The sequence below is a fragment of the Zea mays genome, chromosome 5 (assembly GCF_902167145.1).
Source record: "Zea mays cultivar B73 chromosome 5, Zm-B73-REFERENCE-NAM-5.0, whole genome shotgun sequence".
Lineage (NCBI taxonomy): Eukaryota > Viridiplantae > Streptophyta > Magnoliopsida > Poales > Poaceae > Zea > Zea mays.
Window position 1 is genome coordinate 43,578,762 of NC_050100.1, and position 25,342 is coordinate 43,604,103.

The following is a 25,342-nucleotide window of genomic DNA, read 5'->3' on the forward strand; positions in this document are numbered from 1 at the left end:
AGGAAAAAAACGTGGGCATCTTATAGATCTTATGATCTAAATATTTTTATGGTTACATATGGACATATGTTGTATCTCCGTAAAATTTCACGATTTTTTAGGCTATTTATGTATTATTAATTTCTTGTCATAGAAAATCATCAAAATACAATTAAATCATTAAAATATTGTAGTATCGACCGAAAAATACAAATAAGTTACCAATACTAATAAATAGTCTATAAAAAGATAACCTTAAGTTCCCACATGGAGATAACCTTAAGCACCCACATAAAAATGATAAAGTCTATTAATTTAATATAAATTTGGACATTATTTCAATGATTTTGGTCTAAAATATATGTTTAAACAAAAAAATGATGTATTACAAAGTCATAGATCTCTTCAAGCTCTACAATTTTCATATAAACTTTATCTTCATCCGATTTCATATGTAAAAGTTATGATTTTATAACTATATTATGCAGAAAAAGAAAAAACGGATATCCGAATTCCGGGTACCATATTCGACTCGGGATTTTCAGGTATTGATCGGGTATTAGTGATTTCATATCCTACCCGTATCCGAGGTTCAATATCCGAGTAATACCTGTATCCGTCCCGATAAACAAAATACCCGTATCCGTATCAAAATTACGTCTCGTTTTCATACCCGTATTTGATATCCGTTTCGGGTACCCATCCCGTTTTCGTCCGTATGCATCGGGAGTCGGGACAGGTGAATTCCGGTGGTCCGACCGGACCTGAACCTACAGCAGCCAGCCGTGCGCGGCTTGGCCTCCTGCTTCACCTTCTCTGTGGACGCAAAGAGTACCCGTGAGGCCGTGAGCCGGCCATCTAGGCCCAAGGACGCCATGGCGCATGCAACATGGTGATGCAGAGCACGACCGAACTAGTTCCGTCCATATCCACCAGACTACTTGGGTCTGAAAGTACAAGAGTTTTTTTGTTGAAATAGTTGTCTGTTCATGTTGTTTGAAAAAAAATTATCTAAAATTTATTTTGAAAAACAATATAAAGCCATGTTGCTAAACGGTTTTTTTGATAAGGGCTTTGGCTCCCCAGAAAAGCTACACGCGCGAAGAAGCCAGAGCCAAAAACTATTTTTATAAAAGCTAAAGTCCTGCCGAATCCTTAAACTAGTTCATTTTTCACCATCTTCTTCAACGTAGGTGGGGATTTAAATTTCCAAACTTGCTTTAAGGCCTCTTTGACATTGTTTTTTGGGGGGTTTCAGCTCTAACTCACCGTGAAGCCCTGCCGAACGCTAAAAAAATGATTCATGGGAGCACTTTAAAAGCCAAAACTGTTTTCTTGTTAGGAGATAAAGCATAAAAAAATATGGTTTCTAGGGGCTCTTTCCACATTTTTCTCATACATCACTAGAAAATAAAAGAGAAGTTATTTTGTCAAATGAAATGTAAAACAACTCTCTCTTCTCTATATAAGTCATTTGCACAGAACGCAGAGCCATACCAAAAGGGCCGAGTTGTAAACATGAAATTTTGAAAAAGAAAAAAACTAAAATACACAATGAAAGAAAAATCGGCCGCCGCCCTTTGCGTCACCTTTTCTCCAGCTCATCCTCCCTGCCTCCGATCTCGGGAGCAACTGAAGCATGTCTTGGCGGTGGGCTTTCGCGCGCCATGTCGCCCAGGCGCAGAGGCTCCTGCCCACCTCGTCGGCCGGCGGTGGCACTGGCCTCCTGGGTCGGCACCACCACCACATGCCCCTCGCCTCCCAGATTCGGAGCAAGGTCCACTCCCCCGTTCCCTTCCCATACTTTACCCTGTGCTGGTGCAGCTGGTGCCTGCTGGTGCTGGTTGGCGGCCGAGCTGCCAGCCACAGTCCGCGTTGTGTTTGCGCTGCTTGTGCCGCGCCCCGGTAGAAACCGTTTGGGGTTGCGCTTCTAGTGATCGCATTGGCGCGAGTTTGCCCTCGTTAATACGCTCTCTAGTCCCGTAAATCACAACGAATAGCAACCGGTCTTTCATATGTGGCCATGCAGTTCGTGGTATGGGAAAAGTCCGGCTTTTCGGTTGCGCTGATACAGGCTCTGTAGTCTGTACATTCTGTATCGTTTAGAATGTGACTGGTTGCAGAGGTGTTGCTCTCGTGAGCTCTAGATGGTTGCATGATGCCCAATACCAGGTTCGCCAGAACGGGGCCTCCATGGATCAGGAAGTTGAGGCATTATCTTTGTAATCATTCGTTTCGTGCTTCTCATTTAGTGTGAAATGATCACTTCTGCCTTTTTCTTTCAAAGGGTTAGGGCAGGGCATAATTTTAAAATGAAGTAGGAAATGATAGTTGAACATAAATTCACACTAGTTAGTTGCCCGTCATGCTATGATTTCTATATATCATATGAGTAGACTTTGTTTTAATAAGACATAAAAATATATGTATTGTATTTGTTAGGTGGTTGTGAATGTGAAAACAACAAACAAGATTCGAACCCCCATTTTACACAATTTTACTTTGTTTTTGCATTAAGCGGGAAGGATGACGCGGAACAACCATTGAAACTAATGTTTTAATATAGTAGAGAAAGTCATTGTGTGTCACATTATTTAGTTGACTGCATCTTGTTGCTATTACATCTCTTGTCTGTAGCACTGTGGGTATCTTTTTTTCTAATGCAGTGTCAATCGATGGCTTCTCATCTTAAGCCTATCTTGGATATTATCACCCTACATTAGTTATCATATGAGAAAGCTTCTATAAAGATTATAGACCCAATATGATTCCTTTTTATAGATATGCTGTTCGTCCATCTCCAGATCAACAAAGGGGTGAAATGACTTTCAGTTGTTAATTCATAAAAAACATGTAATGCACCCAGGTACTAAGATACTGTTCCTGGTTTGAGTTTGACTATGCTAATATGGCAAAGAACACATTGTGCTCTTGTACAGGATAAATTGATTTTCTTTTCATCATTTGAACTGTTTTATTTGATGTTCGACTTGAAAGAAAGTTTCATTCATATTGCAACAATAAGGCTTTGATGTTGTTTTTGGCATTAATCAAAGATTATCTTAGGGTGAGTTTGGCAGAGCTTCCAAAGCAGCTTCTAGGTTGAATCCAGGAGAAGCTCTGCCAAACAGTAATGAGGAGTGATTCTTTACTGGTTCTGTTAAGTGATTCTATGAAATGAACTAGGAGGCTGGGCGCTGAAAAAATTAGCTTCTCCTGATTCAATTTACACACAGGATTTTTTTGTATAAGTAGAGTTTATCCTAGAGAATCAGTTTCAATCAAAGAATCACTTCTCACAGAGAATCAGCTTCCGTCGAGAATCTAGAGGAGGAGCTCTACCAAACTGGCTCTTAGGGGATGTTTGGATGGTGCCCTACCAGGAAGCTAGCTGGCCAGGCAATGATCTCAGCCCTAGGCGACTGAAATCCAATGCCTGAGAATCGTGTCTGGCCAGGTAAGTGCATGGGGAGACAACCAAACAAGCCTTTAATCTGTTCTGGATTTATCCTCGGCCTTTTATTTTGTTTGAAATGTGGAAGTTTTTTTTGCTGTAATATAGTATGAAGAGTCTAATTTTGTAAATGTTCTCAGGAACAGCAAGATCCATTTGAATTAGTCGCCGATGAGGTATCACTTCTTGTAAATCGGTTACGATTCATGGTGTCTGCTGAGGTCAGTAAGCAGTTGATCCTGTTCAGCAGAACTCGTCTATTCATCGGTGTAGTACTCCTATGGACTACTGGCAGAAAAGATGTAGTGGGAACCCTAACTCTAAATTAGGGTAGGCATGTGTATATATATTAATAGAGTATGAGTTAGGTCAAAGTCCAACTACATAGACACAGATACAATAATCCAACATCCCCCGCAGTCATAACTCTAGCCTGGACAGATGTTGAGATTGGACAGAAACTCCGAGATCATCATGGATGGTAGCCCCTTGGTGAAGATGTCGGCGAACTGTGAAGTGGTCGGGACGTGGAGGACACAGACATCACCGATGGCGACACGCTCGCGGACGAAGTAAAGATCTATCTCCACGTGCTTCGTGCACTGGTGTTGCACGAGATTGGTGAAGAGGTAGACCGTGCTGATGTTGTCGCAGTAGACGAGTGTGGCGCACATGAGGCTGTGGAGCTCATTGAGCAGCTAACTGAGCTAGGATGCCTCAGCCAAGCCGTTGGCCATAGTGTGTTACTCGGTCTTGACACTGGAACAAGAGACAACAGGCTGCCGCTTCGAGGACCAGGAGACAAGGTTGGTGCCAAGGAACACGGTGTAGCCAGACGTGGACCAACGCGTGTCAGGGCAGCTGACCCAATCAGCGTCGGTTTAGATGACCAACTTAGAAGTCGAAGTGGGCTGAAGAAGGGTGTAATCGAGGGTGCCGTGGAGGTAGCGAAGAATCCGCTTGACAGCGGTGAGGTAGGCCTCCCACGAGGTGTGCACGTGAGCAACAACCAGTCAACTGGTCGGAGAACACCGACCGAGTGGCGAGTGACCATCGGTTGGACATGGCGGGGGTCGTTGTGGATGGCGATAGGGTGGTGCACCAGTGGCTCGTCACGGGAGCGGGCCAGGGCATGGGGTCGGTTGTCGTTGGAGAGGACTTGTGGATCGGGCCGCACATGCTGTTGTTAGACGAGGGCGGGATCAGTGAAGCGAGCCAAAGGTGTTCAGACAAGCGAGGTCGCGTGTGGCACAGGTGAAGATGACGATGTTATTGGGCTGCATGCGGCATGAGCAGAGGTAACGGGGTCGCGCATGGTGCAGGCAAAGACGACGGGGTCACGTGTGGTCATGGCGCAGGCGACGGGGCCATGCGTGGCACGTAAGAGGGCAGGGGAAGAGAAGGTACATTGACAAAATCAGCATCAATTAGGGATCGAGGTCGGGAGGTGGGGAAGAGTCATGGAGGGAAAAGACGACCTCGAATTAGGGAAAAGCTGGAGGAGTTGGCAACACAACATATTAGTGGCAGTGCGAATCATGTGCTCGGTCCGACCGCTCTGAGGGGAGGTGGGAAGACATGACACTCGCAGCTGCACACCATGGGTGAGAAAGAAGGTACGAGATGTGGACTTATCAAACTCTCGCTCATTATCACATTGAACACTCCGAATGATGTGACCAAACTGAGTGGACACCCATACAAAGAAGGGAGATAGACTGGTGAAGGTGTCAAACTTGCGGTGGAAGGGAAAGGTCCATAGGTAGGGAGAGAAGTCTTCCAGGATGACTAGATAGTACTTGTAACTGGAGATGTCCAAATTCACAGTGGACGAGGTCGAAGAGGTGAGTAGTGCGAGACATGGAATAACGGAAGGGTAAGCGAGTGTGACGACCAAGTTAACAGGCATGGCAAAATGAGGCATCGGTGCTGCCGGGGCAAGTGATGGTCGAGGCGCCTGAGAGTCTGGAGAGGACATCGAGACCAGGGTGCCCAAGACGACGATGCCAAGTGTAGGCAGAGGCAGTAGCAGCGGGGGCGTAGGGTGTAGGAACACGAGATAAGGGAGGTGGAGCAGGAAAGAGAATAGGATATAGTGGTTCCGAACTATCGCATCAGGCGACCATGACAGGAGTGGTAAGATCCCATATGGTGAGTCCCCAGGAATCGAACTCCATAGAACAATGGTTGTTAGTGGGAACCCCTAAACCCTAAATCAGGGTAGACATGTGTATATATACTAGTCAGTTGCCCATACATTGCTACGGTTTCTATATCTGGGAAACCCTAACCCTAATGAGGGGTTGGGTGATGTATTAATAGATTGTGTTAGGTGGGCATGGCCCATTACAGGGGTGAGACACGAGTAGAACCCCAAACCCTAAACGGGTACACTAACACCCCCCCAGTCACAACTCTATCCTGTATAGATGTTGAGACTGGATCGAAAGTCTAGAAATACACTCGACAGAAGCCTCTTTGTGAAGTTGTCGGCGAACTGCAGCGTGGTGGGGACGCTGAGAACCTGATTGTCGCCGGCGGCGACCCGCTCGCGGACAAAGTGCAGGTCGATCTCCACGTGCTTCATGCGCTGATGTTGCACAGGATTGGTGGAGAGGTAGACCGCGCTGACGTTGTCGCAGTAAACGAGGCTGGCGTGCTGGAGGGGGCTATGGAGCTCGTGAAGAAGCTGGCGTAGCCAGGAGGACTCTGCCACGCCGTTGGCCACAGCGCGGTACTCGGCCTCCGCGCTGGAGCGGGAACGATGGGATGTCGCTTGGCGGCCCAGTAGACGAGGTTGGCGCCCAGGAACACGGCATAGCCGGAAGTGGACCTGCGCGTGTTGGGACAGCCAGCCCAGTCAACGTTAGTGGAGACCACGAGCTCCGACGTTGGGGATGGACGGAGGAGGCCATAGTCGAGGGAGCCACGAAGGTAGCGCAGGATCCGCTTGAGAGCGGTGAGGTGGGGCTCCCGTGGAGTGTGTATGTGCAGGCACATCTGCTGGACGGCGTGGGCGATGTCGGGCCTAGAGAAGGTGAGGTACTAGAGCGCGCCGGTCACGCTCCTGTAGGACGCCGCGTCGGCGACCGAGGGCCCGTCGTCCTCGGAGAGCTTCGCTTGAGTGTCGACAGGCGTGGAGCAGGGCTTGCAGTCGGACATGTCAGCCCGCTCCAAGATGTCGATGGCGTACTGGCGCTGGTGAAGGAAGAGCCCCTAGGGTCGGCATTCGTCAGTGATGCCAAGGAATTGGTGGAGGGGCCCTAGGTCCTTCAGCGTGAACTCTCCCTGAAGGGCGATGATCGTGCGTTGTAGGAGATCGGCGGTGGATGTCGTGAGCACAATGTCGTCGACATAGAGCAGGAGGTAGATAGTGTCGTCGCCACGTCGGTAGATGAAGAGTGACTTGTTCGACTTGGCCTCAACGAAGCCGATGGAGTCCAAGAAGGAGGCGAAGCGACTGTACCAGGCCCGCGGCGCCTGCTTGAGGCTGTAGAGGGAGCGATTCAGCCGGTAGACCAGATCCGGGCGAGCGGCATCGACGAAACCAGTGGGCTGGCTTCAGTAGACAGTCTCCGATAGAGTGCCATAGAGGAAGGCATTCTTGACGTCGAGCTGATGGATCGCCCAACCCCGAAGGACCCAATGGGCCTTGTAGCGGTCGAGAGAGCCGTTCGAGGTCAGCTTATGGCGAAAGAGCCACTTGTCGGTGACCACGTTGGTGCCGGGAGGACACGACACCAGGTCCCAGGTGTGGTTGGCCAACTGGGCCGTGTACTCCTCTTCCATAGCCCGACACCAGTGTGGGTCTGTGAGGGTGGTGCGAACAGAGGAGGGGACCGGGGAGGCATCCAGTGGAGTGGCGATTGTATCAGCTGCCAGAATCAGTCGATCGATGAGGCGAAGAATGCCGACGGCACGCTGAGTCACCATCAGGTGGACGTGCCCGAGGTCACGGTGGATGGCGACCAGGTGATACACAGGCGGCTCAGAGCGAGCCACCGGGACGATAAGGGTCGCGGTCGTGGTCTGCTCGCGGTGGTGATAGACAACGAGGGGGGGTCAGCAAAGCGAGTCGCGCTCGTTGACTGGGTCGCGCGTGGCGCGAGAGCAGTCGATGGGGCCGCGCGTGGCTTAGGCGCGGTGGATGGGGCCGCGTGTGGCGCTGGCATGGTCAATGGGGCCGCGCGTGGCGTGGGAAGAGGCGCGAGCGGAGGCATCGAGGCTGCACGTGGAGTGGGCAACGGCGCGAGCGAAGGCGCCTGGGGTGGAGGGGTAATCGAATCAAACTCAAGGAGGGAGTCGAGATCAGTGGGTGGGGAGGAGCCAGCAAGGGGAAACACATCTTCTCGAAGATGACGTGACTGGAGATGATTATGCGGTGTGAGGCGAGGTCAAGACAGCGATACCCCTTGTGTTATGATAGCAAACACAACCGAACACGCGAAGGTGGTCGTAGGAGGGGGTTGTGTCGTATAGGGTGAAGTGGAGAGTAGGTTGGCTCACCGCCTTCAATGGGAGGCGGTTGAGGAGGTGGGTGACGGTGTGCAGAGCCTCTGCCCAGTAGCTGGCAGGGAGAGACGCCTGGAAGAGAAGGCAGCATATCATATTGGTGGTGGTATGAATCATGCGTTCAGCCCATCCGTTCTAGGCAGAGGTGTAGGGGCACGAGAGACGCAACTAAACACCATTGGTGAGAAAGAAAGAACAGGAAGCGTGGTTGTCGAACTCGCGACCATTGTCACACTACAGGGCACGGACCAGGCGACGGAATTGGGTGGATACCTAGGCGAAGAAGTGTGTGAGGGTGGTGAATGTGTCAGACTTCAACCGAAGAGGAAAAGTCAAAAGAAAATGGGAAAAATCATCCAAAATCACTAAATAGTATTTATAACTAGAAAGACTGAGTACATGGGAGGTCCAGAGATCATAATGAACCAGGTCAAAAGCCTGCTTAGCCCGAGAAGTAGTAAATGGGAGACGAGTATGTCGGCCTAACTGACAAGCATGGCAGAGACCCTCAAAATGTCCCCTACTACAAGAAGAATCTAGACTGCTGGTAAGCTTGGTCATGACGTCAGGTCCTGGGTGGTTGAGACGACGATGCCAAGTGGTGGAGGTGGTGGTGGAGACTAGGACGGGAGGTGGAGACGCGCCGATGGAAGAAGGCCGGAGCATGTAGAGGAGCCCAACGCTGTCACATCGGGTGAGAGGGGTCCTGGTGGCCAGATGCTTCACAAAAAAACCAGAAGGGTCAAACTGAATGGAACAAGAATTGTCGGTGGCGAACTGACGGACATAAACGAGATTACGGGTGATATGAGGGGCTACGAGAATATCGTTGAGATAGAACAGTCCAGGGAGAACCGAGGCACCTACTGAGTTGACTGACAGAGTGGAACCGTTTCCAACGACGATCGAGGTGGGATGCGAGGAATAAGGTGGTTGGGAGCGAGATAGCATGCCTACAGAGGGGGTGATGTGGTAGGAGGCACCGGATTCGATGACCCAGTCAAAGGAGGGTGGAGCCAATGCCATGACGAGGGAGGCCGGGTCCCAGCCTCCAGCAAGTGGGACCAGAGAGTCGTGGTGGGGGTCCCGGAGGTGGGAATGGAGGCGGAGCCTAGTTCGTCGAGCGCACGCCGTATGGAGGTATGTCGTAGGCAGGCGTCTGAGGTGCGCCGTAGGGGAGCGCAGTGAGGAGAGCCGGCACAGGAGGACGGGGAGCACTCGGGGCCTGACCCGGCCACATGGAGATGATTCCGGTCTAGGGGTTGTAGAACGATGGCCAGCCCTGGCTACCACCCCAGCCGGTGGAAGCTCCACGGGTGGAGCCGCCACCCCGCATCCGCCCTTGCGGGGGCGACGACCTCCGTCAGCGGTGGCAGCCTAACGAGGGGCCATAGCGGCTGTGGGAGGAGGGCTGGCAGGGGCCCCGGTCGACGAAGGGCAAGGGGCCTACCCCCCAGAAGACGCCTGACCGTCGGCAGGAGCGCTGTAGAGTGATGAGGCCGGAGCAGGTGCCTCAATCATCATGGTGAGCTCCTCAAGGAGAAGCTTGTTCCGCATGACATGAAAGGTGGGAAATGGCACGATCCTCTTAGTGAGAGCCTTCAGGTGGCCATAGCGAGGGCTGAGGCCACGTAGAAGTTTGAGCACCAAGGTACGGTCGGCCACTGACTCGCCGAGGTCGCGGAGGGAGTCTGCCAGACCTTTCATCTGGTGGCAGTACTCTTCCATGGAGAGTACCCCCTGAGAGAACTGATGGAACTAGGCGTCGAGGTGAAGGGCCCGAGCGTCCCGGTTCTCGAGGAACTGTTCCTCGAGGGCGAGCCACGCCTGACGGCCCGTGTCCGCCTAGTCGCGGATGATGTCTTGTAACTCGACGATGATAGTGCCATGGAACCACGAGAGCACCATGCTATCCATCAGGCACCAGGAAGGAGACGGCGGGACGACGATGTCGTTGAGGACGTGGTCGGCGAGAGCATACCGCGAAGTGTGAGGAGGACATGCACCCGCCAACGAGGGTAGTGGGAGGACGCCGGGTCCAACACGATGGACACGAGGGACCGAACGTTGTAAAGTCCGACGACTTGTGTGTCGAGGGCGGCGATGTGGTCGACGTCGAGACCAGGCGCGAGGAGGGGCCTCAGGTGGGAGCATCGGAGCCTCATGGACGACCGCAGGATGGTCGAGTATGAGGCGCTGCGCGGTGGCCATCTAGGCAGTCAAAGCGGCGCCCATGGCACGTTCGTGCTCCAGGGCGAGAGTCGCAGCACGCTCGCGGTCCCGGGAGGCAGCGACGACAGCTTGGATCGTGGCAATAGTCGTAGCCAGAGTCGAGGAAACCGGCGGAGGAGCGGACAGGGAAGCAACGGCGTCGGTCCATGTGGGGGCAGCAAAGGCGGGGAAGCCTGGAGGGGAACCTCGACGCCGTTGAGTGGCGGCGATCCTGTCGAGGAGGGGTTCGAGACCGGTGATGTAGGGGGCCGCCCCAGCAACAAGGTCGTAGGGCGGAGAGCCGAAAAAAGGACGGGGAGACGCCCAGGGCCACGCTGAGGGCGGCGCACGCAGCGGCGGTTGCGCTAGTGGATAGGGGTGCCAGGGCGAGGGCAGCGACGGTGCTGGGGAGCAGGGGCGCCGCGCCGGGGGGGGGCTGTGTCGGCTGCGGTCGCGCCAAGCCAAGGCGCCGCGCCGGGGAGAGCCACGCCGGGCCGAGGCATCGCACTGGGGAGGCCCGTGGCGGTCAGGCTAGGCCGAGGGCCTGCGCCGTGAGGGGGAGGGCCGACAGCGACCGCACCAGGACGAGAGAGGGGGGTAGTCGGTACCAGAGGGGTGTGGCTCCATGGCGGGCTGGCGGTGGCAGGGGGCGACGGCCAGCAGCAGACAGGGGGGCGGCGACTGGGTGGGGGAGAAGGGGAGGAAGGAAAGAAAACCCTAGCTCTATACCATGTGGGAAACCCTAACCCTAATGAGGGATTGGGTGATGTATTAATAGACTGTGTTAAGGGTCCTGGCCCATTAAGTGGTGAGATGGTAAATACACGGGGTAGAACCCCAAACCCTAAACGGGTACACTGACACTATATATCGTATAGATAGACCTTGCTTAAATGAGATATCTCTCCTATCTGTAACGCACACAGACATATGGTGCAGTGGTAGAGGTTGTTTGTCTCCTGCTCAAGGTGTAGGGTTTGATCCCCCACCAACACGCCCTATTTTTAACAACGTGTGCGGGAATAGCGACACGCATGGGGAGGCAACGCGTGTGCGGGAATCGCTAGGGGAGGACGCATGACGAATCTCACACTTAAATATAGTAGAGATTGATATATGGGCTGGGCCAAAACCCAATTACATAGACACAAATACAATAATCCAACAAGATGATTTGATGTTTTATTGATCTATTGATGGACAAAGTTTCATTGTCGGAGCCCTACATCTGCATTTGCAGGTCCCCAAACTGGCATCAACAGCTGAGTACTTTTTCAAGGTGGGAGTAGAGGGAAAAAGATTCCAACCTACGGTAATTCCTCAATTTTTGGATTGTTTTTTAAACAAATGACTACATTGTCATTTTATTCTTGGTTGGTGCCTCCTCTCTTCTTGATCTTTCGTGTCTCTAATGCTCGAAATTTGTATTGACAGGTTTTGTTGCTCATGGCATCAGCTGTGAAATTCTCTTTGTCAGAATCAACAGAAGGCAAAGTTCTCAGTATATTGGCAGATAAACTCCGCTCACGGCAGCAGAACATTGCCGAGATAACTGAAATGATTCATGTTAGTATTGTGGCTATCCTTCAGAGCCACACATTGCTATTCTGTTTTTCTTTCCTCAATCTTTTATGTCTGCAGGTTGCAAGCCTTATGCATGATGATGTTCTTGACAATGCCGATACTAGGTGTGGCGTCAGATCATTGAATCTCATCAAGGGAAACAAGGTATTTACGCGTGCAGTGTAATAACCGTATCGTTCCTATGCATTGAGACTAACTACTCGAATAGTAATTCAAAACTATGAAAAGTTTTAGCTTCCAGTGAACTGGTATGCATTTGTGGTCTAGCAGGCAAATAAAAGCTTCTTCATTTGGTTACAGGTTAATATGAAGTTAGGATATTTGGAAATCAAAATCTTTTATAAGCATTAAATTAGGTGGCACTCTCATCTTGAAGTTACGGAATAATAGAAGCACCATTTTTTTGGTTAAGGCAGCAGTGTTAAAATATGTTCTCAAAACTGCTTTCGTTGTGGTTCTCTATTTCTAAACTGGAGAGCTTCCTACAGTTGAGATTGTTTGACAGCAGTATTCATCGAATGTTCTGTCTGCAGCTTTCTGTGCTGGCTGGTGACTTCCTGCTGTCTAGAGCATGTGTGGCCCTTGCAGCACTTGGGAACACAGAGGTCAATTGACATGTCTTATTCATTTGTTTTTAGCAATCTTCAAGAATGGGCAATTTGTTTACCTTATTTGATCTTCTGAAGAGACAGTTGTTACATGCTATATCAGTTGCTTCTGCGCATGCCATTAGACTCATTTCATGGATATCATTCATGCACTTCTGATCTTAAATTCTATTTACTTGGTATTCAGCAGCATAACATGCTTATCTTGTGCTGTAATTCTAGATCTATCCATCTGGATACCGTGCCCATGTGCTCTTTTCTTGCAAGTTGTCTATATCACCACCAACTGATTTCTACCTTGTCTATGCAGGTGGCTTCTCTAATGGCAACTACTGTAGAACATCTAGTTACTGGTGAAACTATGCAGATCTCTACAAGCACAGAGCAACAACGAAGGTTTAATATGCTCTCCCTATAATGGTCTCCGTTGCTTAGTCAGATCTAAAAAATTTATACCAAGAGTTGTAGTGTGAAATTCTTGCACATTGTTTCTACTTTCGTTTTACTCTTCCGTCCACTCAACGATGTCTTTAGCAAATTCTGATATAGATTCTTCCAAATGCAGCATGGAGTACTACCTGCAGAAGACATACTACAAAACGTCATCATTGATATCAAATAGTTGCAAGGCGGTTGCTATTCTTGCAGGACACACAGCTGAGGTCTCGGTGCTTGCATACGAATATGGTCGAAACCTGGTTTGTGGAACATTTCTTATTCCTTTTTCTTGAATTCATTTCCATGCAAGTTATTTCTGTAAACTTGGCGATAACTTAGCTAATTTGGTACATGCAGGGTCTAGCCTTCCAGTTAATTGATGATGTACTTAATTTCACAGGCACCTCTGCATCCCTTGGGAACGGTTCATTGTCTCATATTCGCCATGTGAGAATAACAACTTAACTTTTTCATTCTATTTACTTTGCAGTGACTGAAAATGTAATCATGTCTATTATCTGAAATATATATTTATACTAGTTAGATGCTCGTGTCTTGCTACGTTTCTATATATCACATATGTATACCTTGTTTAAATGAGATAATTGTTCAAAAATATTCCAAACCTTTACAATAATTTGTATTCTATTTGAACTAGTTGTTGTGCCTGATCTCAACACATCAACTGTTAGAGGAGTCAAGGGCCTATTGGGCCTTAGCCCATTAGAGTTAATTAGTCGCTTGCTTAGGGTCCAAGTAAGACCTCTCTATATAAAGAGAGGAGATGTATCAATCTAGGGCAAGCAAGAGATTAGAAGGAAATCCCTTCTCTCTTGTTGGCCATGGGCAAAGCCCTGCGGCTGGCCTCCCAGCGCCCCTAACCCTAGTCGTCACTCTCTAACCCTCGCAGCCCCATCCAGTGAACAGTACTCGCGGCACTGTAGCACCACAGTCATCCGCCACCCTCTCAACTCTTTCTGCCCTCAACACTAGCAACCACATAACATCAGCCCCAAACGGTGTTCATAACATCTGGTATCATGAGTCAGGGATCCTTTCCCATGACTTCTGATGCGGACGATCTCTTCACCTTGCGTGAGGAGCTCGCTCATGTTAGGGCAGATCTAGAGTAGGACCGGTCTGCTATCCTCCAGTTCCATGATCTATTCGCGGCAAAGGTGGAGTTTTACCGTTGATCAACGGTGGCGACACGACTACAGTCGGCTGCACGTGGCTTCGTGGCATGCCATCCAGTGCAGCAAGTTGCGGCAGCGTCACGACTGTAGGCAATGGCTTGCCGTCTTCAGGCTGCGACACACGACTTCCTGGCACGACATCAAGCATGGAAAGTGGCAGCAGCGGCGTGGCTGCAGGCTGCGGTCCGCCGTTCCCTGGCACAATGACTTGCATCGATATTGCGCGTTGAACAACACGCGACACATGTGGCGGCAAGGCCTTCGGCATGGTTGGTCGATCCTCCACTCCAGTTCTCCATCCTTATCCATAGCCATGTGGACAACAAGAATACATTTGGTTGGGTGGCTCTCTCTTCTCGCGGCAGCTCAGGCCGTAGGAGTGGTGAGCTGCCACGTCTTCCTTTGCAGCCTGGACGAGGTTGTTCCCATGGGATCCAGGTGGCTGCACATGTGCAGGTCCAATGCATGGAGGGTGTTCGCTTTATCCTAAGGGGTCAAAAATAAAGAATCACATTCTAATTTAGGTTCAGAATAATAAAATAAGCCATGATGTCAAAGGCTTATTTTTAGGTGTTAGATTTGTGTCTAGCGGAGTCATTGTTAGGTTGTCCTCGAGCTGCATGTCTAGGTGGGGTGTAGTGTTAGAGGAGTCAAATTAGGGTTAATTAGTCGCTTGCTTAGGGGCCATGTAGGACCTCTCTATATAATCAGAGGAGATGTATCAATCTAGGGCAAGCAAGAGATTAGAACAAAATCCCTTCTCTCTTGTCGGTCGTGGGCAAAGCCCTACGGCCGGCCTCCCCAGTGCCCCTAACCCTAGCCGTCGTCCTCTAACTCTCGCAGCCCCATCCAACGAACAGTACCCGCGCACTGTAGCACCACGGGTACTGTAGCACCACAGCCATTCGCCGCCCCCTCAACTCTTTCCGCCCTCAACACTAGCAACCACATAACATTAGCCCCAAATGTTCATAACATCTACCATGTAACCTGCATAAATGCATTTCATATGTCGAGTGAGAAAGAAAAATTCCAATCCCCACGTCGTCTCTTGTGAGGGGGCTCGGGCGGCATCAAACCCTAGCCACTGCCGCCACCGGTTCCTCCTCCCCTTTCCGCCTTGTCGGTACTAGAGTAACTAGCCAAAACTCTCGAGTGGCTTGCGAGGATAGTGGCGACAAGCAGTGGTGGAGGACAAAAGAAAATTAAGGTATGGCTTGCTATTAGGAAAAAAGAAAAAAGTACACACAGGGCTAGATGGTAGGAAAAAAGAGATAATATTGCACACAGCCGCACACAAGAATTAAACACGTAATCTGATGTCTTAAACGCTAAATTATAACCACCACAACACAAATGTCCTAGTATTTATAAAAGGTGTCATAACTTTAAAAATTTAGGTATGGCTGATGCCATACTCAGCCATAACGGCTCCTTCATCGCTGGCAGCAGGGTTCTCTTCGCGTGGCCTGGCACGGTTTAGCTCGGCCTGAGCATGGCCCAACCCATTGTCCACCGGGCCCATGCTAGCCTGGTTCAATCACCGTGTCATGCTTGGGCCTTAGATGTAGCACGACGAGCTAGGGCCTGCACGACCCAGTTTTATTTTTTTCCTATTTTTTCATAAAAATCTCAATATTATGCTTGAGTAGAGTATAAAACCCATAAACATGTGTGTTCTATTGGTAGGTGGGTGTGAATGTGTGTTTAGAGCCAACAACCATGGTTTAAACCCTCACTTGTGCACAATTTAGCTTATTTTTACCATTTACACTATTATGTTGTAGAGATTTTGAGCAATCCCATGTCTAGTACGGTACAAGACAGACAACATACTTTTATCATAACAAATATATGTTCTCCCGGAGGATGTGTCTAGCAACAATTGGATCAGATGGTACATGCTAGACAATATACCTTATCATAATAGAATGTGTTCTCTTGAAGGATGTGTCTAGTAACAATATGGTCAGAGACGACAACAAACGACATGGGCCCAAAAGCAAGCTTGAAGACATCCACAATGCGAATTAAGGCATCATAACATGTCAGTGTTGCAGGAGCTGCCCTTGTAGTTTCTGAATTGAATTTTCCTATATGGTAAACTAAAGAAACAAAACGATGATTGTGGGAAACCCTTACCCTAGATTAGGGTTGGGTGTTATATTAATAGACTTGGGATAGTTGGGCCAGGCCCATTACAAGGGGGCGAGAGGGTAAATACACAGGGAAGCCCCTAAACCCTAACGGGTATTCTAACACTCCCCGCAGTCGCAACTCTATCCTGTACAGATGTTGAGACTGGACCGAAAGTCTAAAAATACACCCGACGGTAACCCCTTGGTGAAGATGTCGGTGAACTACAGCGTGCGGGGACGCGGAGAACCCGAACGTCACCAGCATCGACACACTCGCGGACGAAGTGCAGGTCGATCTCCACATACTTCGTGCGCTGATGTTGCACGTGATGAGTGGAGAGGTAGACGGCGCTGACGTTGTCACAGTAGACGAGGATAGCACGTTGAAGGGGGTTGTGGAGCTCGTGGAGGAGCTGGCGCATCTAGGAGGCCTTCGACACGCCGTTGGCCACAGCGCGGTACTCGGCCTCTGCGCTGGAGCGGGAGACGACGGGCTACCGCTTACGAGGTTGGCGCCCAGAAACACAACGTAGCCGAAAGTGGACCAGCGCGTGTCGGGGCTAGCGGCCCAGTCAGTATCGGTGTAGACCACGAGCTTCAACGTCGGGGATGGTCGGAAGAGGAGGCCATATTCGAGGGAGTCGCGGAGGTAGCTCAGGTTCCGCTTGAGAGCGGTGAGATGGGGCTCCCGTGGGTGTGCACACCTGCTATACGGCGTAGGCGATGTTGGGCTAGGAAAAGGTGATGTACTAGAGCGCGCCGGTCAAGCTCCGGTAAGACGTCGCGTCGGTGACCGGGGGCCCATCGGCCTCAGAAAGCTTCGCCTGAGTGTCGACAAGCGTGGAGCAGGGCTTGTAGTCAGACATGCCAGCCCGCTCCAAGATGTCGATGGCGTACTGGCGCTGGTGAAGGAAGAGACCCTAGGGCCAGCGTTCGGCGGTAATGTCAAAAGTGATGGAGGGACCCCAGGTCCTTCATCGCAATCTTCCGCTGGAGGGCAATGATCGTGTGTTGCAGGAGATCGACAGTGGATGCCGTGAGTACAATGTCGTCGACGTAGAGGAGTTAGACGGTGTCCTAGCCATGTCGGTAGATGAAGAGTGACGTATCTGACTTGGCCTCGGCGAAGCCGATGGTGGCCAAGTAGGATGTGAAGCGACTGTACCAGGCCCGCGGCGCTTGCTTGAGGCAGTAGAGGGAGCGGTTCAGCCGGCGTACCAGATCCGGGTGAGAGGCGTTGACGAAGCCGGTGGGCTGGCTGCAGTAGACAGTCTCCGTCATAGTGCCATGGAGGAAGGCATTCTTGACGTCTAGCTAATGGATCGCCTAGTCCCGGGAGAGGGAGAGGGAGAGGACGGCGCAGACGGTGGCGAACTTGACGACGGGGCTGAAGGTCTCGTTGTAGTCTACTCCGGGGCGCTGGGTGAAGCCCCGAAGGACCCAACGGGCCTTGAAGCGGTCGAGGGAGCCATCCGAAGTCAACTTGTGGCGAAAGAGCCACTAGCCGGTGACCACATCGCTGCTTGGAGGACACTGCACTAGGTCCCAGGTGTGGTTGGCCAGCAGGGCCACGTACTCCTCCATAGCCCGATGCCATTGTGGATCAGCGAGGGCAGTGCGTACGGAGGAGGGGACCGGGGAGGCGTCCGGTGGAGTAGCGGTCGTATCAGCAGTCAGAATCCGCTGGTCGACGGGCCGAAGGACACCGGGACGCGTCCAGTCACCATCGGGTGGACGTGCCCGGGGTCGCGGTTAATGGTGATCGGGTGGTACACCGGCAGCTCAGAGCGGTCCATCGGTGGCCGGCTCGTGGCGGTGATAAATGACGGTGGGGTCCGTGAATCGGGTCATGCTCGTCGAGGGGCCCGGGTCCGTGGGCGCCGAGGGAGGCGCGCTCCTGCGGCGGTAGTAAACGAGGGCGGGGTAGGTGAAGCGAGTCACGCTCGTCGACGGGGCCGCACGCGGCGTGGGCATGATTGATAGGGCCGCACGTGGCGCGGGTAGAAGTGCGAGCGGAGGCGTCGGAGCCGCGCGGGGCGCATGTGGGGTCGACAGGGCCGCACGTGGCGTGGGCAACGATGCGAGGTTAGGCGCCTGGGGTGGATGGGTAATCGGGTCATACTCAAGGAGGGAGTCGAGATCTGTGGGTGGGGAGGACCCAGCAAGGGGAAACACATCTTTTTCGAAGACGACGTGACGGGAGATGATGATGCGGTGGGAGACGAGGTCAAGATAGTGATACCCGTTGTGGTCTGGGGAGTAGCCAAGGAAGAAGCAGCGGGTGGAGCGGGGAGACAACTTATGAGGAGCAGTAGCGGAAGTGTTGAGATAGCAGACACAACCGAACACGCGGAGGTGGTCGTAGGAGGGGGATGTGCCGTACAGGGCGAAATGGGGAGTAGGGTGGCTCACCGGCTTCGATGGGAGGCGGTTGAGGAGGTGGTTGGCGGTGTGTAGGGCCTCTGCCTAGTAGCTGGCAGGGAGAGACGCCTAGAAGAGAAGGCAGCAGATCATATTGGTGGTGGTGCGAATCATGCGCTCGGCCTGGCCGTTCTAGGTAGAGGTGTAGGGGCACGAGAGACACAATTGAATGCCACTGATGAGAAAGAACAATCGGAAGGTATGGTTGTCGAACTCGCGGCCATTATGGCACTGCAGGGCACGGACCGGGCGACAGAACTGGGTGGAGACCCAGGCGAATAAGTGTGTGAGAGTGGTGAATGTGTCGGACTTCAATCGAAGAGGAAAAGTCTAGAGAAAATGGGGAAAACATCCAAAATCACTAAATTGTATTATATCCAGAAAGACTGAGTACAGGGGAGGTCCAGAGATCACAATGAACCAGGTCAAAAGCCTGCTCAGCCCGAGAAGAAGAGATAGTAAATGGGAGACGAGTATGTCGGTCTAAATGATAAGCATGACGGAGACCCTCAAAATGTCTCCTACTACAAGAAGAATCTAGACTGTTGGAAAGCTTGGTCATGACGTCAGATCCTGGGTGGCCGAGACGACGATGCCAAGAGGTGGAGGTGGTGGTGGAGACCAGAACGGGTGGTGGAGACGTGCCGGTGGAAGAAGGCTGGAGCGTGTAGAGGGGCCCGACGCTGTCACTGTGGGTGAGAGGGGTCCTGATGGTCAGATCGTTCACAGAAAAACCAGAGGAGTCAATCTCAATGGAACAAGAATTGTCGGTGGTGAACTGACGGATATAAAGGAGATTGTGGGTGATGTGGGGGGCTACGAGAACGTCGTTGAGATAGAACGGTCCAGGGAGAACCAAGGCACATACTGAGGTGACCGGCAGAGTGGAACCGTTTCCAACAACGATCGAGGCGGGGTGGGAGGAATGAGGTGGGTGAGAGCGAGATAACATGCTTGCGGTGGGGGTGGTGTGGTAGGAGGCACCAGAGTCTATGACCCAGTCAGGAGAGAGTGGAGCCAACGCCATGGTGCTATAGGCGGTGGCTAGAGAGGCTGGGCCCAGCCTCCAGCGAACGGGGACCAGGGAGTCGTGGTGGGGGTCCCCGGAGGCGGGAGATGAGGCAGGGCGGGTCGTCGGGGGCACGCCGTAAGGAGGCATGCCGTAGGAAGGCGGCGGAGGTGCACTGTAGGGGGTCGCGGTTAAGAGAGCTGGCGCCGGAGGATGGGAGGCACTGGGGGCCTGACCCGGCCACATGGAGATGGTTCTGGTCTAGGGGTTGTAGAACGATGGTCAGCCCTAGCTGCCACCCCGGATGGTGCAACCTCCACGGGTGGAGCTGCCAACCTCGTGTCCGCCCTTGCGGGGGCGACGGCCGCCGTCGGCGGTGGAGGCCCGACGAGGGGCCGCGGCAGGAGGACGAGCGGGGGCCCGGTCGACGAAGTGCGAGGGGCATGTCCCCCGGAAGACGCTTGAGCACCAGTGGTAGCGTTGTAGAGTGCTAGGGCCGGAGACGGTGCCTCAATCGCCATGGTGAGCTCCTTGAGAAGAAGCTCATTCCGCACGATATGGAATGTGAGAAAGGGCACGGTCTTCTTGTGCAAAGCCTTTAGGTGGCCGTAGCGGGGGCTGAGGCCACGCAGGAGGTTCAGCACCAAGGTGCGGTCCGCCATCAGCTTGCCGAGGTCGCGGAGAGAGTTCGCCAGGCCCTTCATCTGGTGGCAGTACTCCCCCACGGAGAGGTCCCCTAAGAGAATTGATGGAACTGGGCGTCGAGGTGAAGGGCCCCAGCGTCCTGGTTCCCGAGGAACTGTTCCTCGAGAGCGAGCCACGCCTGACGGCCCGTGTCTGCCTGGTCGCGGATGATGTCTTGGAGCTCGATGGTGATGGTGTCGTGGAGCCACGAGAGCACCGCACTGTCCATCAGGTACTAGGACGGAGACGGCGGGGCGACGATGTCGTCGAAGACGTGGTCGGCGAGAGCATAGTGCTGAAGAGTGAGGAGGACCTGCCCCGCCAACAAGGGTAGTGGGAGGACGTCGGGTCCAGCACGATGGACACAAGGGACACAGTATATATATAAATATATTATAAAAAATATAAAGAATATCTAAAAATATTCAACATAGAAAAATATTGTGTGCTATTTGTTTTATAGTTTGATCAAATATATATGTAAATTTTAAATGACATACCCTACAATAAAATTCTAGATCTACCACTGGGAGGGGGTGTTAGATTAATTATGTTATAGGGCTTTCAAGTATAAGCTTCGATAGGCCATCTCCTGCGTGATATTGGCCCAGTATGCCGGCAGTATCTCTTATTGCAGTCGGCCGTAGCCTAAGTCCTAGTACTGCTACTACTACTCTCTCTCTCTCACTACCGGAATTTGGCTCTTTGCCGAGTGTTTTATTTCGGGCACTCGGCAAAGAGCTCTTTGCCGAGTGCCACACAAAAAACCCTCGGTAAAAGAAAACACTCGGCGAAGAAGCTCTTTGCCGAGTGTTTTATTTTCGACACTCGGCAAAGAGTTTCTTTGCCGAGTGTCTTTTTTTGACACTCGGCAAAGGGCTCTTTGCCGAGTGTCACAAATACAACACTCGGCAAAGAGCTCTTTGCCGAGTGTTTTTTCTCCAACACTAGGCAAAGATAATTTAAAAATCACATTTTAAAGTAGTAAATTAATTCAAATGAAAAAGTTTTCAACTACAAATTTGTATAACTCATCATGATGTACAATTTATATATTGAACATTTCTTCATATGACAAAATAAAAATAAATTTGTTCACAAAACCTATATATCTCTCGTAGTTTATGAAACTACGAGAGGGACGTATAGAATTTGTGCATATTGTTAGAACCATCATCTGAGATAAACAAATTACCAAACAACCAAAATAAACTTTGTAGATCTTGAGAAGTTATAGAAGTTTATAGTTGACAACTTTTTCATTTGAAGTCATATTGTCAACGAAAACTATGTCTGAATTTTAAAAATTTAAAATTTGAATTTTGAAAACGACTTCGAAAGGAAAAACCACCAACATGAAAGTTGTAGGTATTGAAGAGTTATGAAACTTTGTAGTTGACAATGTTTTAGTTTGAAATCATCTTGTTATGCAAAACTATGTTTGAATTTTGAAATTTGAATTTTTCAAACTGTCTCGGATGGAAAAACCACCAAAATAAAAGTTGTAGGTCTTGAAATGTAATGAAACTTTGTAGTTGACAATTTTTTGATTTGAAATCATCTTATCATTGAAAATTTCGTGTGAAGTTTTTAAATTTAAAATTCAAATTTTATAAATGGTCTCGGATGTAGAAACTATTAAAATAAAACTTTTAGATCTCAAAAAGTTATGCAACTTTATAGTTGGTCACATTTTCAAATGAACTCATTTAGTGCCTTAAATAATCAAATTACTCTCGATTTGTTATAGTACATGAGGAATGAAAACGTAGTATAAACATAATTGGTGTAGTAGTGTAGTGGTATAGGAGGGTATGCGCGAGAGAGAGGTCGCGAGTTCGAATCTCACCATTTACAAAACATATAAGTTTGATTCAAAATAATAGTGAAAAATGATAGGGCAACAGGTAAGGTAGTAGGGTAGGGTTGGAGAGTTGTTCCTAGAATTTAAAAAATGTTTTGCTGTTTTTTTTTAATTTTTTCGATTCTTAATTTGCCGAGTGTTTTTCTTTGCCGAGTGCTTTTTGACACTCGGCAAAGTCTTTGCCGAGTGTCCGAAAAAAGCACTCGGCAAAGAACCCTTTGCCGATGAAATCTTTGCCGAGTGTTCTTTGCCGAGTGTTACACTCGGCAAAGCCTTTGCCGAGTGTAAAATAGCCTTTGCCGAGTGTCTTAGACACTCGGCAAAGAACGCGATTCCGGTAGTGTCTATATATATATATATATATATATATATATATATATATATATATATATATATATATATATATATATATATATATATATATATATATATATATATATATAGGTCTATTTCAGCAGCATCTATTTTAATAATAGCTTTTAGGAGAGACAACTTTTGGTGACTGGATTTTTGCTGATGTGTCGACTTCACATATCAGTTGTTGTAGAAAAGATTATCATTGTCTAGATAAGTATAATATATAAAACTTTGTTGTCCATCTCTTTATGGTCAGCCTACTGGAATTAGATGTGAGATATGGTTAGGCTAAAGCTTCTGTATCAACACAAAAACCTTGGCATTCACTATGCAGGGAATCATTACTGCCCCAATGCTATATGCGATGGAGGAATTCCCGCAACTACTAGAAGTTGTTGACCGAGGTTTTGGTAATCCTGCAAACGTTGAAATTGTAAGTAGTTACTTTAGGCTGTGAGCAGGTGCAGGTTTCAATTTTCATTGTTCATTTACCTATAAAACAAACAGATTAGGGAATAATCTTCGCTAAAAAACACACAAAGCAATTGTTTCTAGTGAAGGGAAGTGACTTACACGATGCACAAGAATGTGTTAGCAAAGAGAAGATTTTGTTTATATGGTTTACTTGTTATTAGACATGCTAATGAATTTTGATATCTAGTGGTACAAGTACAAGACTTTTTGGACTTGACTTGAATAGTTTAGCTGGATATTGAGGAACAGCATAAATCATTTACTTGATGTCTGGCAGTTGTCATCTCCAAATACCATTGGTTCTCATGGCCAGCTAATTGCATGCGGAACATTTAATTTGTTAATTTAGCCTCACCTCCTTGCACACTTGAAAGTGGATGTTTTCTGAAACAGCGTTAGAAAAAACAGCAGGACAGGACCGTAAACTTCTTTAAATTGCAGGCCCTTGACTATCTCCGGAAGAGCCATGGGGTTGAAAGGACAAAGGAGCTCGCACGAGAACACACTGATCGTGCAGTCAAGGCTATAGAATCCCTCCCATATAGCGACGACAAGGATGTTCTGACCTCAAGGCGTGCTCTTGTTGATATCACAGAAAGAGTCATCACAAGAACAAAATAGCAAGGTGTTGGGCCTCTACAAGGGGAATCGAAAGCTAAACCTCACCTGTTGTGGCGGCGGCTAGGGTTATGCAAGAAGGCCGGCCAGGAAGCCTTGCAAACGGCTGAGCAAGAGGAAAAGATCCTTTTTTTATTAAAAAAATCTTGTTGGATTAGATTGATACATCTTATCTTCTTTACTACTACTTAAGACTACAGTGTAGACGTTAACGGTGCACGGTTCTGCCCCCCTCCCACCACACATCTCCGACATCCTCCCTCTCTACTTCGCTCCCCATCGCGCGCTCCTCACCCTCCCAGTTATGATCCCCGTCACCCGCAATCCCCGGAGGGGACGCGTCGGCGTCGGAGCTGGCGGCCATCTTCCGGGTGATGGCGAACCTCCTCGGCGACCCGGCGTGGCCGCAGCTCCACTCGCGGCCCTGCATCGACACGCCATGGCCGGGCCTGCAGTGCGAGCTCGCGCCCGACGACGTGCACCTGCTCCGCGCCACCTGCCTCCACCTGGGCCCTGACGTCGCCACCCCGCCTTGCAGGCCCGGGGGCTAGGCTCGACCCTGCCTCGCTGCACGGCCTGCCGCACCTCCGGACGCTCTCCATCTTCGGTTGTTTCGGTGCCGCCCAAGCCCCCGTCGAGCTGCCGCCCGCGCTGTTCACGTCGTCGTCCTCGATCGAGTAGATCGTGCTCAAGTCCAACCTCGGCCTCACCTCCCCCATACCGGCGACGTTGGTTATCATTGTTTTTAGGAAAAAAATGGTGTAGTATTGACACATCGCGTATCCATAGGAAGTCTCGTAATTGATTAATAACATCTTGTTGACCACATGTGTAGCTATTAAACAATATATGTGTTTGATATATAAACATGTATGGTGTTTAGTTGCTTCTACTTTGTTCTAATTGATGAATAAAAAATGAATGGGTCTTTCCTCCTTTTCCTCCTATCGGGAGAGCACATCTCATGAAATGATCCAAAATTAATTACTATTAATGTTTTTATCAGCGGTGTTCGTGTACCGTCGCAACGCACGGGCAACTAACTAGTATATATATATAAGAGAGGCTTGACCACTAAGAAAATGTTGGGTCGTTTTCCTGGCCCATATAAATGTATTGTCCCTGTGTGTGTGGTGTGCGTGTTCTAGTGTATTCAGCGGCTGCAGTTAATTTGATTAAGAACCCTTCCCACCAAGTGAGGAAGGTGAAAGGGATTCTTTGTAAAATTGGTGCTTCTGTTAGATGTTGGATGGACGTTCCAGATTTAAAATATGCACGTGAGCACCGTACCCCTTTGAGCACTAGATATGTTCCCGGTGCTCAAAAGGGTACGGTGCTCACGTGCACATTTTAAATCTGAAACGTCCATCCAACATCTAACAGAAGCACCAATTTTACAAAGAACCCCTTTCACCTTCCTCACTTGGTGGGAGGGGTTCTGAATCAAATTAACTACAGCCGCTAGATGTGAGATGGATGTCTCAGATCTAAAATGTGTACTTGAGCACCGTACCCCTTTGAGCACTAAATATGTTCCCTTATGTTCCCTTTTTGGGAACATATCTGGTCCCTTTTTGGGAACATATCTGGTGCTATGGGAACATATCTGGTGCTCAAAGGGGTACGGTGCTCAAGTGCACATTTTAAATCTGAGACATCCATCTCACATCCAGCGGCTGCAGTTAATTTGATTAAGAACCCCTCCCACCAAGTGAGGAAGGTGAAAGGGGTTCTTTGTAAAATTAGTGCTTCTGTTAGATGTTGGATGGACGTTCCAGATTTAAAATGTGCACGT

At 49.8% G+C, this 25,342-nt stretch overlaps 1 protein-coding gene and 1 pseudogene across 5 annotated transcripts; both read left to right on the top strand.

The window, feature by feature from the left end:
- The first annotated feature begins 1,477 nt into the window (after positions 1–1,477).
- LOC103626280 (solanesyl-diphosphate synthase 1, mitochondrial) lies at positions 1,478–23,734 on the top strand. 5 transcript variants are annotated; one of them, XM_008646669.4, is made up of 11 exons: positions 1,478–1,756; positions 3,580–3,654; positions 11,397–11,468; positions 11,591–11,722; positions 11,798–11,884; positions 12,274–12,345; positions 12,659–12,744; positions 12,914–13,046; positions 13,144–13,233; positions 22,790–22,888; positions 23,371–23,734. In XM_008646669.4, the coding sequence occupies exons 1-11, from the start codon at positions 1,619–1,621 to the stop codon at positions 23,548–23,550; spliced, it is 1,164 nt and encodes a 387-aa protein (XP_008644891.2). In that variant the 5' UTR covers positions 1,478–1,618; the 3' UTR covers positions 23,551–23,734. The 5 variants fall into 5 exon arrangements, with proteins under 5 accessions (XP_008644891.2, XP_008644890.2, XP_020393905.1 ...); XM_008646668.3 differs by having other exon boundaries at positions 1,550–1,756; positions 3,574–3,654; XM_020538317.3 differs by lacking the exon at positions 1,478–1,756 and adding an exon at positions 3,242–3,436 and having other exon boundaries at positions 3,574–3,654.
- A 187-nt stretch (positions 23,735–23,921) lies between these two features.
- On the top strand, positions 23,922–24,228 carry LOC109939673 (receptor like protein 29-like; annotated as a pseudogene).
- The last annotated feature ends 1,114 nt before the right edge of the window (positions 24,229–25,342 follow it).

What these genes read in the sequence shown, in the direction of transcription:
- LOC103626280 (XM_008646668.3), top strand. Translation starts at nt 1,619, where the DNA reads ATGTCTTGGCGGTGGGCTTTCGCGCGCCATGTCGCCCAGGCGCAGAGG. An exon ending in CAGCACTTGGGAACACAGAG is followed by an intron (nt 12,346 to 12,658) that starts GTCAATTGACAT and finishes TTGTCTATGCAG; the next exon opens with GTGGCTTCTCTAATGGCAAC. An exon ending in ACGAATATGGTCGAAACCTG is followed by an intron (nt 13,047 to 13,143) that starts GTTTGTGGAACA and finishes TGGTACATGCAG; the next exon opens with GGTCTAGCCTTCCAGTTAAT.